This window comes from Schistocerca americana, chromosome 1, assembly GCF_021461395.2.
Source record: "Schistocerca americana isolate TAMUIC-IGC-003095 chromosome 1, iqSchAmer2.1, whole genome shotgun sequence".
Lineage (NCBI taxonomy): Eukaryota > Metazoa > Arthropoda > Insecta > Orthoptera > Acrididae > Schistocerca > Schistocerca americana.
The window spans coordinates 1,121,159,124-1,121,178,916 of record NC_060119.1 but is presented as its reverse complement, the minus strand read 5'-3'; the positions used below and the strand labels follow the sequence as shown (position 1 = coordinate 1,121,178,916).

General features: G+C 40.5%; 1 protein-coding gene across 1 annotated transcript in view; it reads left to right on the top strand.

Moving 5' to 3' along the window:
- Positions 1 to 19,793, top strand: part of LOC124596925 (sialin-like) — a 57,809-nt gene that overhangs the window by 17,416 nt on the left and 20,600 nt on the right. Inside the window, exon 3 of the mRNA XM_047135905.1 lies at positions 9,145 to 9,389. Within this exon, the coding sequence (XP_046991861.1) occupies positions 9,145 to 9,389 (245 nt within the window). The remainder of the gene's footprint in view (positions 1 to 9,144; positions 9,390 to 19,793) is intronic.

Genomic DNA, 19,793 nt, shown 5'->3' with positions numbered 1-19,793 from the left:
CTTTGCAGCACACCAAAGGTTTGATCACCGCCAATAACCCACTGAAATATTACTTTCAATTGTATTATTTTTCGTAAAACATCAGTATTCAATGCGGACTTTGTTGTTGTTATGAAAACATGCGACAGCAGAACTGTCAAACTGAATGTCATATTTATTTTTATCTTTTTATGAAATCATGTGACATCAGAACTGTCAAATCGACCGTCACGATTCTTTGATTAAGATTTTCATACAAAAAGACCACCCAAATTTTCGACTTTACTGATGGATTTTCCACAATTTTTTTTTTCATGCAAGCCTTGTTCGAACAATTACGAACACAACAAATGAATCAGCCAAACAGCTCGAATTGTTCTCAAGTGATCTTTCACACAGGGGGCCGCTGATTTTTTATTTATATACCTATGTTCTACCAAAAATGGAAAATGTCTCATTCAGATTTTCACAACAGTTCTAGAAAAGTGTTCCCAAATGCAGTAAGGGAATCATCTACACACTTACCTTAAGATACAGTATCATGATTATTTAGAACAATTTGATTAATTTTATCTTTCATTTGTCAAAATTTTTGCATTTCTTATAAACCACTTTCTAAAAGTAACAGAATTAATAGAACTCAACATTGTCAATTTGTTTCCAAAACTATCTCCAATTTCAAATCAACTTCCTTCTTGTAGTTGCATAATAAATTAAAAATTTACTCCCGTATAATGTTGAATGTAGGCGTCCGTAAGGTTCCCTTTCTGTGCAGCGACCGTGGAATATAAAATTATAAATAATGTAGCAACCAGTTGCGGAAACATAATTTATTTATCTTGTTGCAAATTGATTTCGACTGATATCAGTCATCTTTGGTACATTTTTCTAACCGATACATGTCATAAGTAGAAGTACTGTCGTTGGCAGATTTCTATCATGATAGACAGTACTTCTACTTATGACATGTATCGGTTAGAAAAACGTACCAAAGATGACTGATATCAGTCGAAATTGATTTGCAACGAGATAAATAAATTGTTTTCGCGACTGGTTGCTACATTCTTTATAATCCCATATACGACATTTTAAAATTATTCCTCTAAATTTCAATTTGTTTGTGCATCCACAAGAATTCTGAAACATGTGACGTAAGAACATGTTAAATGTCGGTTGAAACGCAGTTTTTTTTTACCTCAACGTCTTTGTCTAATACTTAATAAAAATTTAAAACATTCATATATTAGTCTTTAACAATTAAATTATTTTATATTATATGATATCTTTAGCAACAATATCTGTATTAAATCATAGCTAATTCCATTCATTTAAAGATTTAGTTCTTATGTAGGCCTACTACTAAGACAAATGCCTACTTTTATTGATAACCTAATTCAAAACTGTAGAACTTAAAGTTTTTTATGATACAACGTGAGCATTTCTCAGTAAATCATTTTATGTAATACGTGAAGTATAATTTTTTTGATATTAATACAACAAGAAGGAGGAATCATTATCCTATAATGACTAGAGATGAAACGGATATGCAACAGCTATCCAGTATCAGGCCTATCTGACACAGTTTACTGTCTGACTCGATCCTGATAGTAGGCCAAGATCTGAAGGCTAGTGAATTTTAAATAAATTATTAAAATGTCATAAAATCGACTTTATTTAATTCACATATAACATACTGTAAACACAAAGAAAATTGGAATATCTTCAGGTCAAAAAACTGAGAAAAAAATTATTTTAACGAAAGAATAAATTACTATTCATACTGTTACTGATACTGATACAGTTGCAAGGCACTCAAAGATAAATTCTGGCAGCTTTGTCAAATTCTGACAATGCGTCGCATTAGCTAAGCACCAAATACAAGAGTCGCTATTGTGAGTGATTCGAAATGTCTGCAAACAATAGTTAATCTCATTTGCAATCTAGACCATCACACTGACTGTTATTACTTTCATTTACCACCTCGTTAAACCGATCCCAAAACGTGTCGTGAGCTTTGCGAGCTGTAGTTGAAACTTATTACTTTCATTTACCACCTCGTTAAAGCGATCCCAAAACGTGTCGTGAGCTTTGCGAGCTATAGTTGATTCAGTCTCGTCTTCTCTACTTCTTTCAGCCGGCAATTGAGATGACCTGCTATGGATGGAAAGTTCTTTTCATAATTCCTGTAAGATCTTCTTCAGTTTCAACAATTATCATACAATCTGTGTTCTAGGAAGTTTGCAGTCAAGTAATTTGGATCCTCAGTTACGAAACGACTTTCTAATCCTGCTTTAAATGATGCTCTTGTCTATTGTAAGTCAGAGATCGATTGAGCTGTTTATCCTCATCACACTTATTTAATGCCACAACATGTAATTTTACAATGGATATGCAGGAGAGAAGAGAACTCATTTTTGTTATTTCTTCAAGGGCTTCAAAAGCTTAACTCATTTCTTCTTCAAACACTCTTGCTGGGACACCAAATCAATAAGCGTATCATGATCAGCAACATGCAGTGACATAGCCGATTTTTGTTTCAAGAGGTGTTCTTTCACATAAAAGGTGGAATTCCCTCTCCTGCTGATATCTTCTCCTTCTACTTCAGGTTGGTCCTTCAATGACTTATTTATAATTCTCTGAAGCGAATTGATGGAACATCTAGAGGAATTATACTCAGCTTCCAGAACAACTATGTCCGTGACAGAAACTATCATTAATGAATAAATGCATTTTTCTTTGGAAAATGTTCCTGCGATCTGCGACAAAATTAAGCTTCTTTGTAACGCAAAAAGACACAGCCAGAGTTGCAACTAAAATGGGTGTTTATTTAGTCGGTGACCGGTTACTCGCTGCGGCGTTCTGAAACCAACCAATGTTTGCCAATTGATTTCTGTCAAAATAGCAGTAAACAAATTGCGTACGTATACGTATGGTCCCTACTACAATTCGTTAACCAAAGTTCATGTTAACTACCATATTCTTATGTACACACTTCGTTCACTGCAATTTTGGCGGACATTTTATTTGGCAAACACTTGTCTGGTTTGACAATGGATGTAGCCCGAAACTGGTCACCGACAAAATAAACCTCCATTTTAGTTGCAACTCTGGCTGTCTCTTGTTGCATCACAATCTAAAAATGAGTTGCTCTCCTGCTATACCCAGCACACTATAGTTATGTAAGCTTCTTTGCTGTATTTTCTCCTTCTTGAGAACTTCGTGTTCCATCTGCGACGTAAAGCTTGTTCTAGGAGTCTTGGAAATCCAGTCCTTTTTTATGATAGATAATGGCTCATTGTACAGTGCAATCATATCTGCTATTAAAAAATAATATTTTTTGTAATTTACGTCGTGTACGTCCCAAAGCAATTTGCCTTCAAACGGTTCTGACATAGTTCTTTTTGTTGAATATGAATTTATTTTGAGGTTGGCTGAAGACGATGGAGCGACGAGGGAATCTGTAACTTTATTAACTGCTTGAAATTTATATGGATGTTCTGTTGTCAAATGATATTTCATAGCAGAAGTAACCTACCAGGGAAAAACAATATGTCATTAGGTTTAAGGTAGATTAGACGTTTTCCATTAGTTTAAGTGGTTTCTTGTAACTACATGTTGTAAAAACATGTACATACCACAAGAAATTTTATATAAACAGAATATTATATAAATAGATACCCACCTACCGGTATCAACAATCATAACTATGGACGATCATCTTGTTGATAAGTGTAATAAAACAATTCGAAATAAAAGAAGACAAACTAGGTCATTATTACATATCTGCTTTTTTTTACTTCCCCACTACGACAAATTCCAATTTGGCACAACAAAACAAAAAAGCAAAATTTTGATTTTCACTGTTTATATCAAAATATTGTCATACGGGCGATCTCTCCATTACCGATGAGATTTCTTATGACTTAACTTGCAATGAACAAAATAATTTTCAGATATAACTTCAAGTAACGGAAAGTTAAAGAAATCGCATATCGCAAGATATCAAATAGCTGAGTCAGTCAATCAATTTGTCAATCGTTCGCTTCATTCATGAACGACAATGCCCGAATTCACCCGAATCTGCCCAATCGTCCGCGACTGACCTCTGTGGGCTAGCTCACACTGCACGTTACGACATACTCCGTGGAAATGTTCAGCCGAATATCGGCCGAACATCCAGCTAACAGGATGGCCGGACATATGGTATCCGGCCACACAGCTATCCGTTTCATCTCTGGTAATGACTGCACTGCTGCGATGTTTTTTTCCCTAAATTCTGGCTTACCATAAGTTTCCTTGGTATTTTAGGGTTTCGTATTCCCATGCACGCATTCCTTGCTGGCAAAATGGATCACACCCAAAGAAAATGTTGTTTTGGGAACTGCTGTCTACACAGGTGACTTATGTTCAGTATGGCCTTCTAATCTGCTTATAACGGTTTCATGTGTAGATAGTTTCACTGCAAGTGACAGACGAATGGACAGATTTGAGAAATCTCTTATTAATTCAGTGAAAAGGAAGAGAAACTTTCTACTATTGTGCAGCTGCAAAATTATAGAGTTCTATTTTCTTGAATGTCTCAAGCATTGTAATCTTAATCTTGGGAAGTACGGCATGCTTTCCGAATAAGAAATTATTTAGAACAAAAAGTGGCTGACGTAATATAACTTTGCAACTATTTGGTTATAATGGGATCATGATTTGAATAAATATTACTCTATTTAATTCATTAAGTTTTTGCAGTGGAACAATGAGCTATTCTCTTTCAAAATGAAGCAATAATGATATTGTTTTCTCGACGTTTCTGTAGGTGATCAACTGGGCACAGTAGTAGCAATGATGATATCAGGAGCGTTAGCTCAGAGCGCCGTTGGGTGGCCATCTATCTTCTACTTCTTTGGTGGACTTTCCATTCTCTGGGGAGTGATGATATTCTGGTTTGGAGGGAATACCCCTTCTGGACACAAGCATATTTCTAGAGCTGAAACTTACCTATATTGAAGAATCTTGCAAAGATGTCTCACGTGAACGAGAGGTAAGATACAAGTTACTCGTATTTCTTATGAAATACATATTTATGTTATATATATTATGACTGAGACGGTTTTATGTATGTGGTTTATAGAAGTTTCCAACACCGTGGGTATCAATTTTCACATCACTGCCCTTCATTGCTCTCACAGTAGCCCATATGTCGCAGAACTGGGGATTCTATACGCTCCTGACAGAGACACCAACGTATTTAAGCAATGTTCTTGGGTTTGACATTGCATCTGTAAGTAAAACATCTTACATCTTCAACTGTACTCGGGTGTAAAATGTGTGACAGAAATTATTAACTGAGAAAGTGATTATAGTGAGCTTTTCTCCACCCTTTTGTCCACTGCACATATCAGTACTCTGACGTGATTTAGACTTTGCTGATAACTTTATAAATGAGTCTGGAAAAATTGTAGATGTGTAAATTACCGAAACTGTTACTGAAAATCAAAGAAATCAATCCGGCCCATCAACATTTGTGATCTCATGTCAGACCTGCAGCTTAAATTCGTCTGATGATGCAGTGAAAGAAATTGCACTCCGTTTTGAGAGGGAAAAATGGTTTAAGAAATTTCAAGAAGCTTTATTTCTAATCCTAAGGTCGCCTAACTATTTCTGAATGTAGCGCACGGTAATTATGCAAAGTCCTGAGCATTGCAGTCGAATGGCAGAATTTCCCAGTGTAATACTGGAAGTACCAAGAGATGAGGAATATGACATACTTCATCGTCACAATTGTATCACTTCTGTTACATGACTCGAAAGGAGATATATATACAATGAGATGACAAAAGTCGTTGGATAGACTTATGGACGTATATACACGCCTGGAAATTGAAATAAGAACACCGTGAATTCATTGTCCCAGGAAGGGGAAACTTTATTGACACATTCCTGGGGTCAGATACATCACATGATCACACTGACAGAACCACAGGCACATAGACACGGGCAACAGAGCATGCACAATGTCGGCACTAGTACAGTGTATATCCACCTTTCGCAGCTATGCAGGCTGCTATTCTCCCATGGAGACGATCGTAGAGATGCTGGATGTAGTTCTGTGGAACGGCTTGCCATGCCATTTCCACCTGGCACCTCAATTGGACCAGTGTTCGTGCTGGACGTGCAGACCGCGTGAGACGACGCTTCATCCAGTCCCAAACATGCTCAATGGGGGACAGATCCGGAGATCTTGCTGGCCAGGGTAGTTGACTTACACCTTCTAGAGCACGTTGGGTGGCACGGGATACATGCGGACGAACGTGCATTGTCCTGTTGGAACAGCAAGTTCCCTTGCCGGTCTAGGAATGGTAGAACGATGGGTTCGATGACGGTTTGGATGTACCGTGCACTATTCAGTGTCCCCTCGACGATCACCAGTGGTGTATGGCCAGTGTAGGAGATCGCTCCCCACACCATGATGCCGGGTGTTGGCCCTGTGTGCCTCGGTCGTATGCAGTGTCCTTAGTATTTCTGTTACATTTTCCAAGTGTCCTGCCAATAAAACGCAGTCTTTGTGTTCCTTCCGATTTAAGTTGTTCGTAATTGTAATGCTTAGGTATTTAGTTGAATTTACGGCTTTTAGATTAGACTGATTTATCGTGTGACCGAAGTTTAACGAGTTACTTTTAGCACTCATGTGGTTGACCTCACACTTTTCATTATTTAGGGTCAACTGCCGCTTTTCGGACCATTCCGATATTTCTTCTAAATCGTTTTGCAGTTTGTTTTGGTCTTTTGATGACTTTATTAGTCGATAAACGACAGCGTCAGCTGCAAACAACCGATGACGGATGCTCTGATTGTCTCCAAAATCGTTAATATAGATAAGGAGCAGCAAAGGGCCTATAACACTACCTTGGGGAACGCCAGAAATCACTTCTGTTTTACTCGATGACTTTCCGTCAGTTACTACGAACTGTGACCTCTCTGACAGGAAATCACATATCCAGTCACATAACTGAGACGATATTCCATAAGCACGCAGTTTCACTATGAGCCGCTAGTGTGTTACAGTGTCAAAAGCCTTCCGGAAATCCAGAAATACGGAATCGATCTGAAATCACTTGTCAATAGCACTCAACACTTGATGTGAGTAAAGAGCTACACTCCTGGAAATTGAAATAAGAACACCGTGAATTCATTGTCCCAGGAAGGGGAAACTTTATTGACACATTCCTGGGGTCAGATACATCACATGATCACACTGACAGAACCACAGGCACATAGATACAGGCAACAGAGCATGCACAATGTCGGCACTAGTACAGTGTATATCCACCTTTCGCAGCAATGCAGGCTGCTATTCTCCCATGGAGACGATCGTAGAGATGCTGGATGTAGTCCTGTGGAACGGCTTGCCATGCCATTTCCACCTGGCGCCTCAGTTGGACCAGCGTTCGTGCTGGACGTGCAGACCGCGTGAGACGACGCTTCATCCAGTCCCAAACATGCTCAATGGGGGACAGATCCGGAGATCTTGCTGGCCAGGGTAGTTGACTTACACCTTCTAGAGCACGTTGGGTGGCACGGGATACATGCGGACGTGCATTGTCCTGTTGGAACAGCAAGTTCCCTTGCCGGTCTAGGAATGGTAGAACGATGGGTTCGATGACGGTTTGGATGTACCGTGCACTATTCAGTGTCCCCTCGCCGATCACCAGTGGTGTACGGCCAGTGTAGGAGATCGCTCCCCACACCATGATGCCGGGTGTTGGCCCTGTGTGCCTCGGTCGTATGCAGTCCTGATTGTGGCGCTCACCTGCACGGCGCCAAACACGCATACGACCATCATTGGCACCAAGGCAGAAGCGACTCTCATCGCTGAAGACGACACGTCTCCATTCGTCCCTCCATTCACGCCTGTCGCGACACCACTGGAGGCAGGCTGCACGATGTTGGGGCGTGAGCGGAAGACGGCCTAACGGTGTGCGGGACCGTAGCCCAGCTTCATGGAGACGGTTGCGAATGGTCCTCGCCGATACCCCAGGAGCAACAGTGTCCCTAATTTGCTGGGACGTGGCGGTGCGGTCCCCTACGGCACTGCGTAGGATCCTACGGTCTTGGCGTGCATCCGTGCGTCGCTGCGGTCCGGTCCCAGGTCGACGGGCACGTGCACCTTCCGCCGACCACTGGCGACAACATCGATGTACTGTGGAGACCTCACGCCCCACGTGTTGAGCAATTCGGCGGTACGTCCACCCGGCCTCCCGCATGCCCACTATACGCCCTCGCTCAAAGTCCGTCAACTGCACATACGGTTCACGTCCACGCTGTCGCGGCATGCTACCAGTGTTAAAGACTGCGATGGAGCTCCGTATGCCACGGCAAACTGGCTGACACTGACGGCGGCGGTGCACAAATGCTGCGCAGCTAGCGCCATTCGACGGCCAACACCGCGGTTCCTGGTGTGTCCGCTGTGCCGTGCGTGTGATCATTGCTTGTACAGCCCTCTCGCAGTGTCCGGAGCAAGTATGGTGGGTCTGACACACCGGTGTCAATGTGTTCTTTTTTCCATTTCCAGGAGTGTAGTTGTGTTTCACAGGAACGATGTTTTCTAAACCCATGTTGACTGTGTGTCAATATACCGTTTTTTTCGATGTTCGACGTTAACGATATGGGCCTGTAATTTAGTGGATCACTCCTACTACCTTTCTTGAATATTGGTGTGACCTGTGGAACTTTCCAGTCTTTGGGTACGGATCTTTCGTCGAGCGAACTGTTGTATATGATTGTTAAGTATGGAGCGAATGCATCAGCATACTCTGAAAGGAGCCTATTGGTATACAGTCTGGACCAGAAGACTTCCTTTTATTAAGTGATTTAAGTTGATTCACTACTCCGAGGATATTTACTTCTACGTTACTCATGTTGGCAGCTGTTCTTGATTCGAATTCTGGACTATTTACTTCGTCTTCTTTTGTGAAGGCATTTCGGAAGGCTGAGATTAGTAACTCTGCCTTGACAGCACTGTCTCCGATAGTATCTCTATTTCTCTACTTTGCGTGGTTACTCCTGACATAAATTACTTATTGCGTTTCATAATAGTTACCAGTTATTTCTTTAATGAAGTCAGCTTTATCATTTGTGGATTGGGAAAATATTGTTCATCGTGTGCTCCAGGTTACTGGCTCCCAGCCGCGGCTTTAGTTGCCCTCAGCTTCATCTCAGTGGAGGACCCAACGGCAGCTGTGATCTTGCTGACTGTCTCCGTCGGTTTTAATGGTATGACCATCATGGGCTTCCAGATAAACCTTATCGACATCGCACCGAACTTCTCTGGCCTGATGATGGGTACTACTGGTTGTATCGGGACACTGATGTCCGTCGCTGCACCACTCTACGTGGGTGCTATAGTAAACGAGAACGTAAGTACAGCGGGCTTCACAGAGTAAAATTCAATTTCGGCTCCTTAGCGGAATGAATTTCTCACTTCACATATTTTTTAACCGTTTAATTGACGATATATATCATAAGGAGCACCTCTTTCCATCAGTTATTGTAGGAGTCCTAATATTCTAAAGTATTTTAAATGGCAGTGTACTATCAGTCATCCTTTGGCTGGGCACAGCTGGCAGCTGCTCTCATTTTCGTAGTGCAATATGTTGTCACCAGACGGCAATTATACAACAGGTTGCACGAGAACTGAGAGCTGCTGGATACCATGTGCTTTTTTTCTGATTTCTTTCATTGATCGCAAACGAGGACTAACTTTCATGCTGACTTTGTCAGTTAACTTTTGATGAAACGTATATCTATGTCTACTGTGATTTGTACATAAGTAAAGTAACGTTTTACGGAATGGTAGTACCTAATTGCTCATAGGCAACATCGTATATTATTTTGAGAAAACAAATAAAAAGAAACTTATGTGGAGTGTTAAGAAAGCGTCACATATTCCTACAGGTATTGGTATAGGTCAAAACTAGAAGAAAAGTTCCCATAAAGATATGCCTGGAAACCAATACCTTGTGAGATATGGACCATTTTGCTTGTGACGAGTAATATTGTAGTACGACGCAGGATTAACAAGAAATACATGAGTAAATCACCAAAACACGAACAATCATGGATGTGAAGCATTAGGATAGGTTCGGTATTAGCGTAGGGTCAGGAATTGTCGGTGAAGAAACTACACTTTCTAGACTAACAGGTACTGTCTATCAACGAGTAATGCGTTATATGAATTCTCCGAGATACTGGAGAACGTTACGCTTGCAGGAAGACAATGAGTATGGTTTATGCACGAAAGGGCAACGCCACATTTTCTACGGATCGTGTGATAGTGCCACGCCACGATACCCCACGGGTGCGGAACTGAACATGTAGGACTTCTGGCTAATGGGACTTTCAAACGCATTGCTGTATGCTCAACCCATCAACAATATGCTGGCATTACAGGAAATTGTGACCAGTGTATGTGACGCAATTCGATTGCAGCCAGGTGTATCTGAAAGAGCGTGTGCTTCACTACGAAGAGATGAAGGATGTGTAAGGATGCGTAGTAACCAACTACAGTGCTGACTATACTGTTCAAATGGTTCAGATGGCTCTGAGCACTATGGGACTTAACATCTGCGGTCATCAGTCCCCTAGAACTTAGAACTACTTAAACCTAACTAACCTAAGGACATCACACATATATCCATGCCCGAGGCAGGATTCGAACCTGCGACCGTAGTGGTCGTGGGGTTCCAGACTGAAGACTATACTCTTAACTCGTATTTCTGTGACCAGACATATGGGAATAAGAAGCCAGGTTAGTCAATGTATCAACAGGTATTGCTTTCTGGACATCGTATTATAGGTATTTTTCTTCTATTCTTGACCAATTCTAACTCCTATATTAATACGTGACGCTTTAGAAGAATGTCCTTTGCTAGTACCTCATAAAATACAAGGTGGTCACAAACAGCTGAACAGCTTGTCAGGGTGTTGCAGGATAGATTATGCTGAGAAATCAATGTTAAGGAAAAAATTCGATACTTTGCACCGTTTCAGATTTAATTAGCACTGAAGTTAGCCAATCGAGTCGTCGCGCGTTCAGATTCAAGCAGCCTGCCACAGAAGGTGTCGCCAAATGTCTTCTTCGTTCGGTTTCCTCAAAGCGAAGAAACGTAGCTTTTGCTCTCCTAGCTTAAATTTATCGCATCCGAAAAAGGCACATTTTAACTGGTAATGAGCGTTTGAACAAGTACCAGCTCACGGACCTATGGATTCTGCTAGTGCGTGCAAGTGCTTGAATTTGTGTGCGCGACAACCTGATTGGCTAACTTCAATATTAATTTAATCGGAAAGGGCACAACGTATCGAGTTTTTTTCTTAACGATTATTTCTTAGCATTACCTACCCTACAACATGCTTACAAGATTTTCAGACTGTTTCTGGGTACTGTGGTGCTTACCGCCCAGGTCCGAACACCGTCTCAAATATACTTACGGTGTACACAATGAATGCGACGAAAAGAGTGTGAGATCTTACCGACTAACTTTACTGATATTTACGCCCGACAAGAGCGTGAATAGAGCACTTATTTGGTGGAGCGGACACAAGAAAGAATCATGAAAATATGTGGAACCTGAATCTATACTTTCGTAAAATAGTTCTTTGAACCCTGGTTATTTAAGAGCGCGCGACCCACCGCCTTGTTAATATAAGATTGCACAAGGCGCTTTTAGAATTAGTTTAAACAGAGGTATACGCGGAGCTTTCATACTGACAAAAAAACGTAAACTTAATTTCAGGGATTGTATTTCGTGTTATCACATTAAAATATTGCTGCGGGATATCTTTACTGCAGTGAAATTTAATTAAAAGAAATCTTCTAATGAAATAAAGTATTTCTCTCTTTCTTAACGTAATAATCTTCGTCTTGCCGAGAAGCGGCCAATATTTGAACTTAATGGAATGTTCTTAGTTTTTACTTTCATACAATACAAAATAGTATATTCACTTTCTTTTCCTTCATAGTTATGATGCGAGTCTTTTAATGCGTCCGTTGATGACGAAATGCAATGAAATTTATAATGAAATTTTTCCTACGCAAGATGACTGCAAAGAATGGTCTATTGTTCGACCGTTGTTGTCGTTTACCCCGCGTGCTGAAAACTTTACAAATAATGTTTTTATTTCTGTATGCAGTTCACTAGGCATATGAAGGAAAAAATACACACTCAGAATAATTACCATATATTACCATATATTATTTAAAAATTACAACTTACTATGCGAAATGTCCGCCGAAGCGTGCGTTAGCTTCAAGAATAGGACAAAGAGTGAGTAATAACGCTGGTCTTTTTAGTTTCTTTCGTCAGCGAGTGAAAGAATAATTAATTAGCACAGAGATCCAATACAGTTACCTTACAGATTCTGTTTGTAGCATTATTATTTCATTGCATTATAAATTCCGTTATGGGAGCTAATTGCACGCGCATTTTCAGAGTTTTTTTACAATTTTCATTTTACTTCGTTTTGTGTCTGACTTTTTGTCGCACGATTTAATATTTTGTACCGCGTATCGCTACACCACCTTGTATAAAAAGCTCCATTTACTTTAGAAAAACGTTAAAATAATTTTTTCTCTACATTTTAAATTATTTCCAAATAAAGGATTTCTACAGAACCTCTGTGTTGAAACCTATAAAGTTACCTGACATCACTGGTTCGATCATCTGTTATGTAGATTCTATAAAAAAGGGATGTGGAACGAGTCAATGTCTACACGAACAAAAGAGAGGGGAATCGTAGAAACTTAGCCTGCATCCTATATTAAACGTAAACTATCGCTATAGTGCTTAACGCTACTTATAACTGTGCCACCTAAATCTGACCGAGTGCATCAGAAAGATGACAGCTTTTTCGGGGAAAGCTTCTACCTCCTCTGTTATATTAAGTAGCTGCTGTGTATCTGCTATTGGCACCTTCACATATACTTGATTACAGTGGTATTTTTCGTACACTATGAATAGGTACGGGCTGAACATTACAATCCGCACAAGAGTATTTTTATAGCTAGCATTCGTGCCTCCAAATTAGCATGACTACGGCATGGCTTAATTTTTTTGCCCGCAAGGGGTCTGCATATTTTGAATGTCATTACAACACTAGTGCACAAGAGATTCCTTTCAAAAATACCGCAGATTCTGTACACAGGTGTCACAAACATTTTAATTAGTTGGATTTTACATCTGGAATGGACTTGGATTAAAACGTTTAAGAGATAAATGCAAGAACAGTTCATCTTTTGCTAATTTATTTACTCATTTTTTTTGCTATGGGGACAGAAGGAATACCTCTCGCTATTTTTTGGGTTCTGTATTGCACTTGATAGAACTGTTATCTCTATTTTAATAAACTGTAATTCAGCGGCATTGTTAGTCTGCTTCCTATGACGCCAAAGCGAAGGTGTCCCGAAAAATATCGAACGTGGACCTATCACAAGTAGAAACATTTTTTAGGAGCGAAGTTTTTCAGTTTACATTATCTAATACCATGTGTTTTATCTTCATTCATCTTAAGGACAGTTAATATTAATGGCACATACTTATTATCCACATCGAAGGTACTGTAATACCATAGTTTTCTGTTGTGTACACTTTTTAGATAAGCACAGCGGGTTGCAGATCTGTACAAAACCAGCCAGTAATCACTCAGATTGTCAGGTATATAAATGTTGCCTGCAAGCGATTGTCCAAGAAGTAAATTAAAACAGTCCCCATTTTACAGTTCCAACAAAGATTTGCGGGAAGCTTCCCTGTCTACTGCTCCTTGCCAGTGTTTTCCACATATTCCTGTCCTCTCCGATTCTGCGCAGAACCTCCACATTCCTTATCTTATCAGTCCACCTAATTTTCAACGTTCGTCTGTTGCACCACATATCATATCCTTCGATTCTCTTCTGTTCCGGTTTTTCCACAGTCCATGGTTTCACTACCTTATAATGCTGTGTTCAAAACGTACATTCTAAGAAATTTCTTCCGCAACTGAAGGCCTATATTTGGTACTAGTAGACTTCTCTTGGACAGGAATGCCCCATTTTGTTAGTCTGCTTTTGATGTCCTTGATCCGCCCGTCATTGGTTATTTTACTGGTTACGTAGTAGAACTCCTTAAATTCATCTACTTCGTGGCCATTAATCCTGATATTAAGTTCTCACTGTTCTCTTTTCTGATACTTCTCATTACTTTCGTCTTTCTTCGATTTACTTTCATTCCATATCCTGTGCTCATTAGACTGTTCATTCCATTCAGCAGATCATGAAATCCTTCTCCAGTTTCACTCAGGATAGCAAAGTCGTCAGAGAATCGTGTCATTGATATCCTTTCACCTTGAATTTCAATTCCCCTCCTGAACCTTTCTTTTATTTCCATCATTGCTTCTTCGATCTACAGATTGAGCAGTATGGCCGAAAGACTAGATCCCTGTCTTACATCCTTTTTAATCCGAGCACTTCGTTCTCGGTCATCCACTCTTATTTTTCCCTCCTGGCTTTTGTACATATTGTAATTACTCGTCTCCCCCTATAGCGTACCCTTGTTTTTCTCATAATCAGAACATCTTGCAGCATTTCACATCGCAAACGCTTTTTCCAGGTCGACACATTCTATGAACGTGTCTTGATTTTTCTTTAGTCTTGCTTCCATTATTAACTGCAACGTCGGAATAGCCTCTCCCGTGCTTTTACCTATCCTAAAGCCAAACTGATCACCATCTAGCACATCCTCAGTTTTCTTTTCCATTCTTCTGTACATTATTACTGTCAGGAACTTCGATGTATGAGCTGTTAAGCTGACTGTGTCATAATTCTCGCACTTGTCAGCTCTTGCAGTCTTCGGAATTGAGCGGATGATATTTTTCCGCAAGTCAGATTGTATGTCGCTAGACTCATACATTCTACACACCAATGTGAATAGTCGTTTTGTTGCTACTTCCCCCAAGGATTTTAGAAATTCTGATGGAATGTTATCGATACCTTCTGCTTTATTTGATCTTAAGTCCTGAAAAGCTCTTTTAAATTCTGATTCTAATACTGGATCCTCTATCTCGTCAAAATCGACTCCTGTTTCTTCTTCTATCACATCAGACTAATCTTCCCTTTCATAGAGGCTTTCAATGTATTCTTTCCACCTATCCGCTCTCTCCTCTGCATTTAACAGTGGAATTCCCGTTGCATTCTTAATGTTACCACCCTTGCTTTTAATGTCACCGAAGATTGTTTTGACTTTCCTGTTTGCTGAGTCTGTCCTTCTTTTTCGATTTCGTCACATTTTTCACGCCGCCATTTCTTCTTAGCTTCCCTGCACTTCCTATTTACTTCGTTTCTCTGCGACTTGTATTTCTGTATTCCTGAGTTTCCTATAACATTTTTGTACTTTCTTCTTTCATTGATCAAATTAAGTATTTCTTCTGTTACCCATGGTTTCTTCGCAGATGTATTCTTTTTACCTATGTTTTCCTTCTCAACTTCCGTGATGGCCCTTTTCAGAGATATCCATTCCTCTTAACCTGTACTGCCTACTGAGCTATTCCTTATTGCTGTATGTATAGTCGCGTATCTCGTCATTCCTTAGTACTTCCGTATCCGACTTCTGTGAGTAGTGATTCTTCCTCACTAACGTCTTAAACTTCAGCCTACTCTTCATCACTACTATATTGTGATCTGAGTCTATATCTGCTCCTGGTCACGCCTTACAATCCAGTATCTGATTTCGGAATCTCTGTCTGACCATGATGTAATCTAACTGAAATCTTCCCGTATCACTCGGCCTTTTCCAAGTCTACCTGCTCCTCGTGTGATTCCTGAACGAAGTATTCGCTAATACTGGCTGAAATTTATTACAGAACTCAATTAGTGGTGCTCTTCTCTCATTCCTTGTCCCAAGCCCATATTCTCCTGCAACCTTTTCTCCTACTCCTTCCCCTATAACTGCATTCCAGTCCCCCACGACTATTAGATTTTCATGTTCCTTTACGTACTTTGTTACCTATTCAATATGCTTACGTACTTCCCTATCTCTTCATCTTTAGCTTGCGGCGTGGGCATGTATATCTGATGTATCGTTGTCGGTGTTGGCTTGCTGTCGATTCTGAACTGTTCACAGTAACACACTATCTGCCCTACCTTTCTGTTTATAACGAATCCTACTCCCGTTATACCATTTTATGCTGCCGTTGATATTTCCATGCACATATCTGACCAGAAATTCTTGTCTTCTTTCCATTTCACTTCACTGACCCGTACTATATCTGGATTGAGCCTTTGCATTTCCCTTTTAAGATTTTCTAGTTTCCATAACACGTTCAAGATTCTAAAATGCCAAACCCCGACTCGTAGAACGTTATCCCTTCGTTGATTATTCAGTCTTTTTCTCGCGGTCATCTTCCCATTGGCAGTCCCCTCCTGGATACCCGAACTGGGGAATATTCTGGAATCTTTTGCCAATGGAGAGATCATCATGACACTTTTTCAATTACAAGCCACATGTCCTGTGGAAACGCGTTACGTGTCTTTACTGCAGTGGTTTTCCTTGCCTCTGCATCCTCATGCCGTTGATCATTGCTGCCTTTAGGGACAGTTTCCTACCCCTGGGATAAGAGAGTGCCCTGAACCTCTGTCCTCCCCTCCGCCCTCTATGGCAAGGCCGTTGGCAGAATGAGGCTGACTTGTTATGCCGGAAGTCTTTGGCTGCCAGTGCTGATTATTAATCAAAATTTAAGCAGTGGCAGAATTCGAACCCGGCACCGAGAACGCTTTGATTACTAAGGCAAGATGCTACCCCCCCTTTTTTTCTCATTTAGTTCGTGATCGTTCGTTGCATTTGTTCTGGACGGACGTCCCCTGACATCCGTTGAAGTTCATTGTTGATCCATTCACTCAGTTTTTTATTACAACCCCTAGACCCGGTATATTATCGGATTTACAAACTGATAGTAGTATAAGCCTGATATTTACAACTCGTCTGAGATGCTACCGAAAGAGACTTCATAGAAGACGAGGCATCTGACTATTTTAAGAGAATTCGAAAGTGAGGAGGCATCCTGTGACAGATGTAGAGCATGCTCGTAACACTGCATCTTGAGCCAAAAATGATTTTAATATTCTACTCCTGTGGAACAATATATTTTTCTTCTGTCTTCGAAAATAACTGATATAAAAAGAAGGTATCTACATTTCACGTGTGAAATTCGAGGTTTATGGACAACAATATCCCTGTCTCGGATAGGGTAAAGTGGTTTTCTATTTCGTTTTTTAACTGTGGTGTATCTTGTTGGGCCGGAACTGCAGCTGGAACTATACATACAAGTCGCACCTGCTTGTCTTGTAGTGTCCCAGCGGCAGCGCCCTTTGGATAGCTGATAGCGAAGTAACTATTATTCTGGTTGAGCTGCAAAAAAACGTACGTATAAGCTGTGTGAGAAGATTCAATATGCCGAGTGAAACTTCCTGGCAGATTAAAACTGTGTGCCAGACCGAGACTCGAACTCGGGACCTTTGCCTTTCGCGGGCAAGTGCAGTTGGTAGAGCACTTGCCCGCGAAAGGCAAAGGTGCCGAGTTCGAGTCTCGGTCTGGCACACAGTTTTAATCTGCCAGGAAGTTTCATATCAGCGCACACTCCGCTGCAGAGTGAAAATCTCATTCTGGAAACATGCCTCGGGCTATGGATAAGCCATGTCTCCGCAACATTCTTTCTTTCAGGAGTGCTAATTCTGCAAGGTTCGCAGGAGAGCTTCTATAAAGTTTGGAATGTAGGAGACGAGATACTGGCAGAAGTAAAGCTGTGAGGACGGGGCGTGAGTCGTGCTTGGGTAGCTTAGTTGGTAGAGCACTTGCTCGCGAAAGGCGTAGGTCCCGAGCTCGAGTCTCGGTTTGGGACACAGTTTTAATCTGCCAGGAAGTTTCATATCAGCGTACACTCCGCTGCAGAGTGAAAATCTCATTCTGGAAATATACCGAGCGTTTGCGCTGGACCGCCATGTAAATTGGTCGCTTGACTCTTTGCTGTCACAAAGACAGTCTCTACAACCTCTGAGCGCCTGATACGGCTGAAGATGTACACGCAACCGCTGACATAGGCAATCTGTGTGCTGTCACTTTCGGACCAGCGCTACAGATCCTCTACGGCAGTCAGCGGATTTCGCGTGCTTCGCAGTTGTGTGTGCGACCGGAAGGTTATCGTCGGAAGTGTTTAGTAGAAACGTTGTGGTCGAGGAGGGTCCATGTGTTCTCAAACGTCGGTGCATATAAGACCTCGGATATGTTTAGTGCTATGATCTATTTGTGGTGGAAATTTAATTACTTGCTTTTAAAAATTTTTGTGTCTGGTTCTAAAATATTAAAACTGTGTTTTATTACAAAGAAGAAACATCATAAGATGGTGAGTGTTGGTAGCAATCTATTTGGCTCCTGGAAATTGTTGAACAATTAATTTGGTTGCGTAGTGTAAATTGACTATTTTCCACTATTTTTGATATCACACTTGCGCCAGCTCTTCTTTTGTCGTCACTATTAGCCAATAGGAGCGCAGTATTCTGAGGATGGATGTAAACTTCTGGCTGCGTGTTTGGACACGTTGGTTTATGCATGTGTTCACGCCAACAGCAAGGCAGAGATAGGAAGCGAGCCTGGAATTTCTCGGTCAAAGGAATGCCGCCACCTGGTGCTTTGTTCTGAAGCCACAAGAACGAATGGAGGTCCCTTGGCTCGTCACCTTGGTCTATAGATTTGAGGTGCAGATGTTACGACGGGAAGAAGTCACATGACAGAGAGCAGACGTGGTTTCCCGGATATCGAATACCCAAGGACGCTGTCTTCCGGTCAACCGTTGGTGGTGTTAAGTATCGAAAACGGCAGCTAATATACCACAGTTCATTCCATCCCTCAGTGCTTACAATTATTACATCATGGAAAGTGAGGGTGGGGAGGGGTAAGGGGACATGTCTTCCACAAATTTATTAATGGGAGATGGAAGGCAACTTTTATCCCTGTTCTGCCAATGCTATTTCACCCTTTGAAAAGGTACATTTTTAATAGAACTATAAGTGTTAAAATAGTGAAATTTTCGCTGAGTGTATATTACGTATATACTTACATTTAAAACTAAAATGAACAGAATAACTCTTATGGATTTGAAACCTTTTTTTATTCTTTCGCTAATAAAATTTAACTTTTTTAAATACTGTAATTATAATAAAACAATTCCTTCTGGGTTGGTGCTTCTCAGTTTACTTGTAATAAGTTATTACCATCCTGAGTACAAATTGACCAAATTTCATAGTTATTACCCAGTCACTTTAGGAAATAATGGTACCAGAAAGTAAAAAAAACATAGTATTCAGAGAAATCAATTTAAAGTTTAGTATTGCAATTTTAGTGTAGTTATTGATAAGAATTACTTGCCACCAGTATTTCTCTGCACCATACTGAGCATCATCTGAACCATGTACATCTTTTCTTCTCTTGGTCCCTCTTCTTATCTATCTGGCTTCTCTGTGCATTTAACTTAGAAATTTCTGCTTTGCAGATTCGTTCTTTATCTATCTGCGCCAAGGAATTTGCAGCATTCCCACTAGATTTAATGCCAAATACTTGCAGAACATCCAGTTTACTTGTTACACCTTCACTGAAGCATGAAATAGCATTATTAACAGCAAATTTGAGAACTGTAATGTGAACAAGTACAGTTTTACGTAACCGGGTCCAAATGTCAGAATTCACACATTCATTTACATTTTGCGTCTTCATAACGACATTTCTTCAGCAAAGCATCTTTAT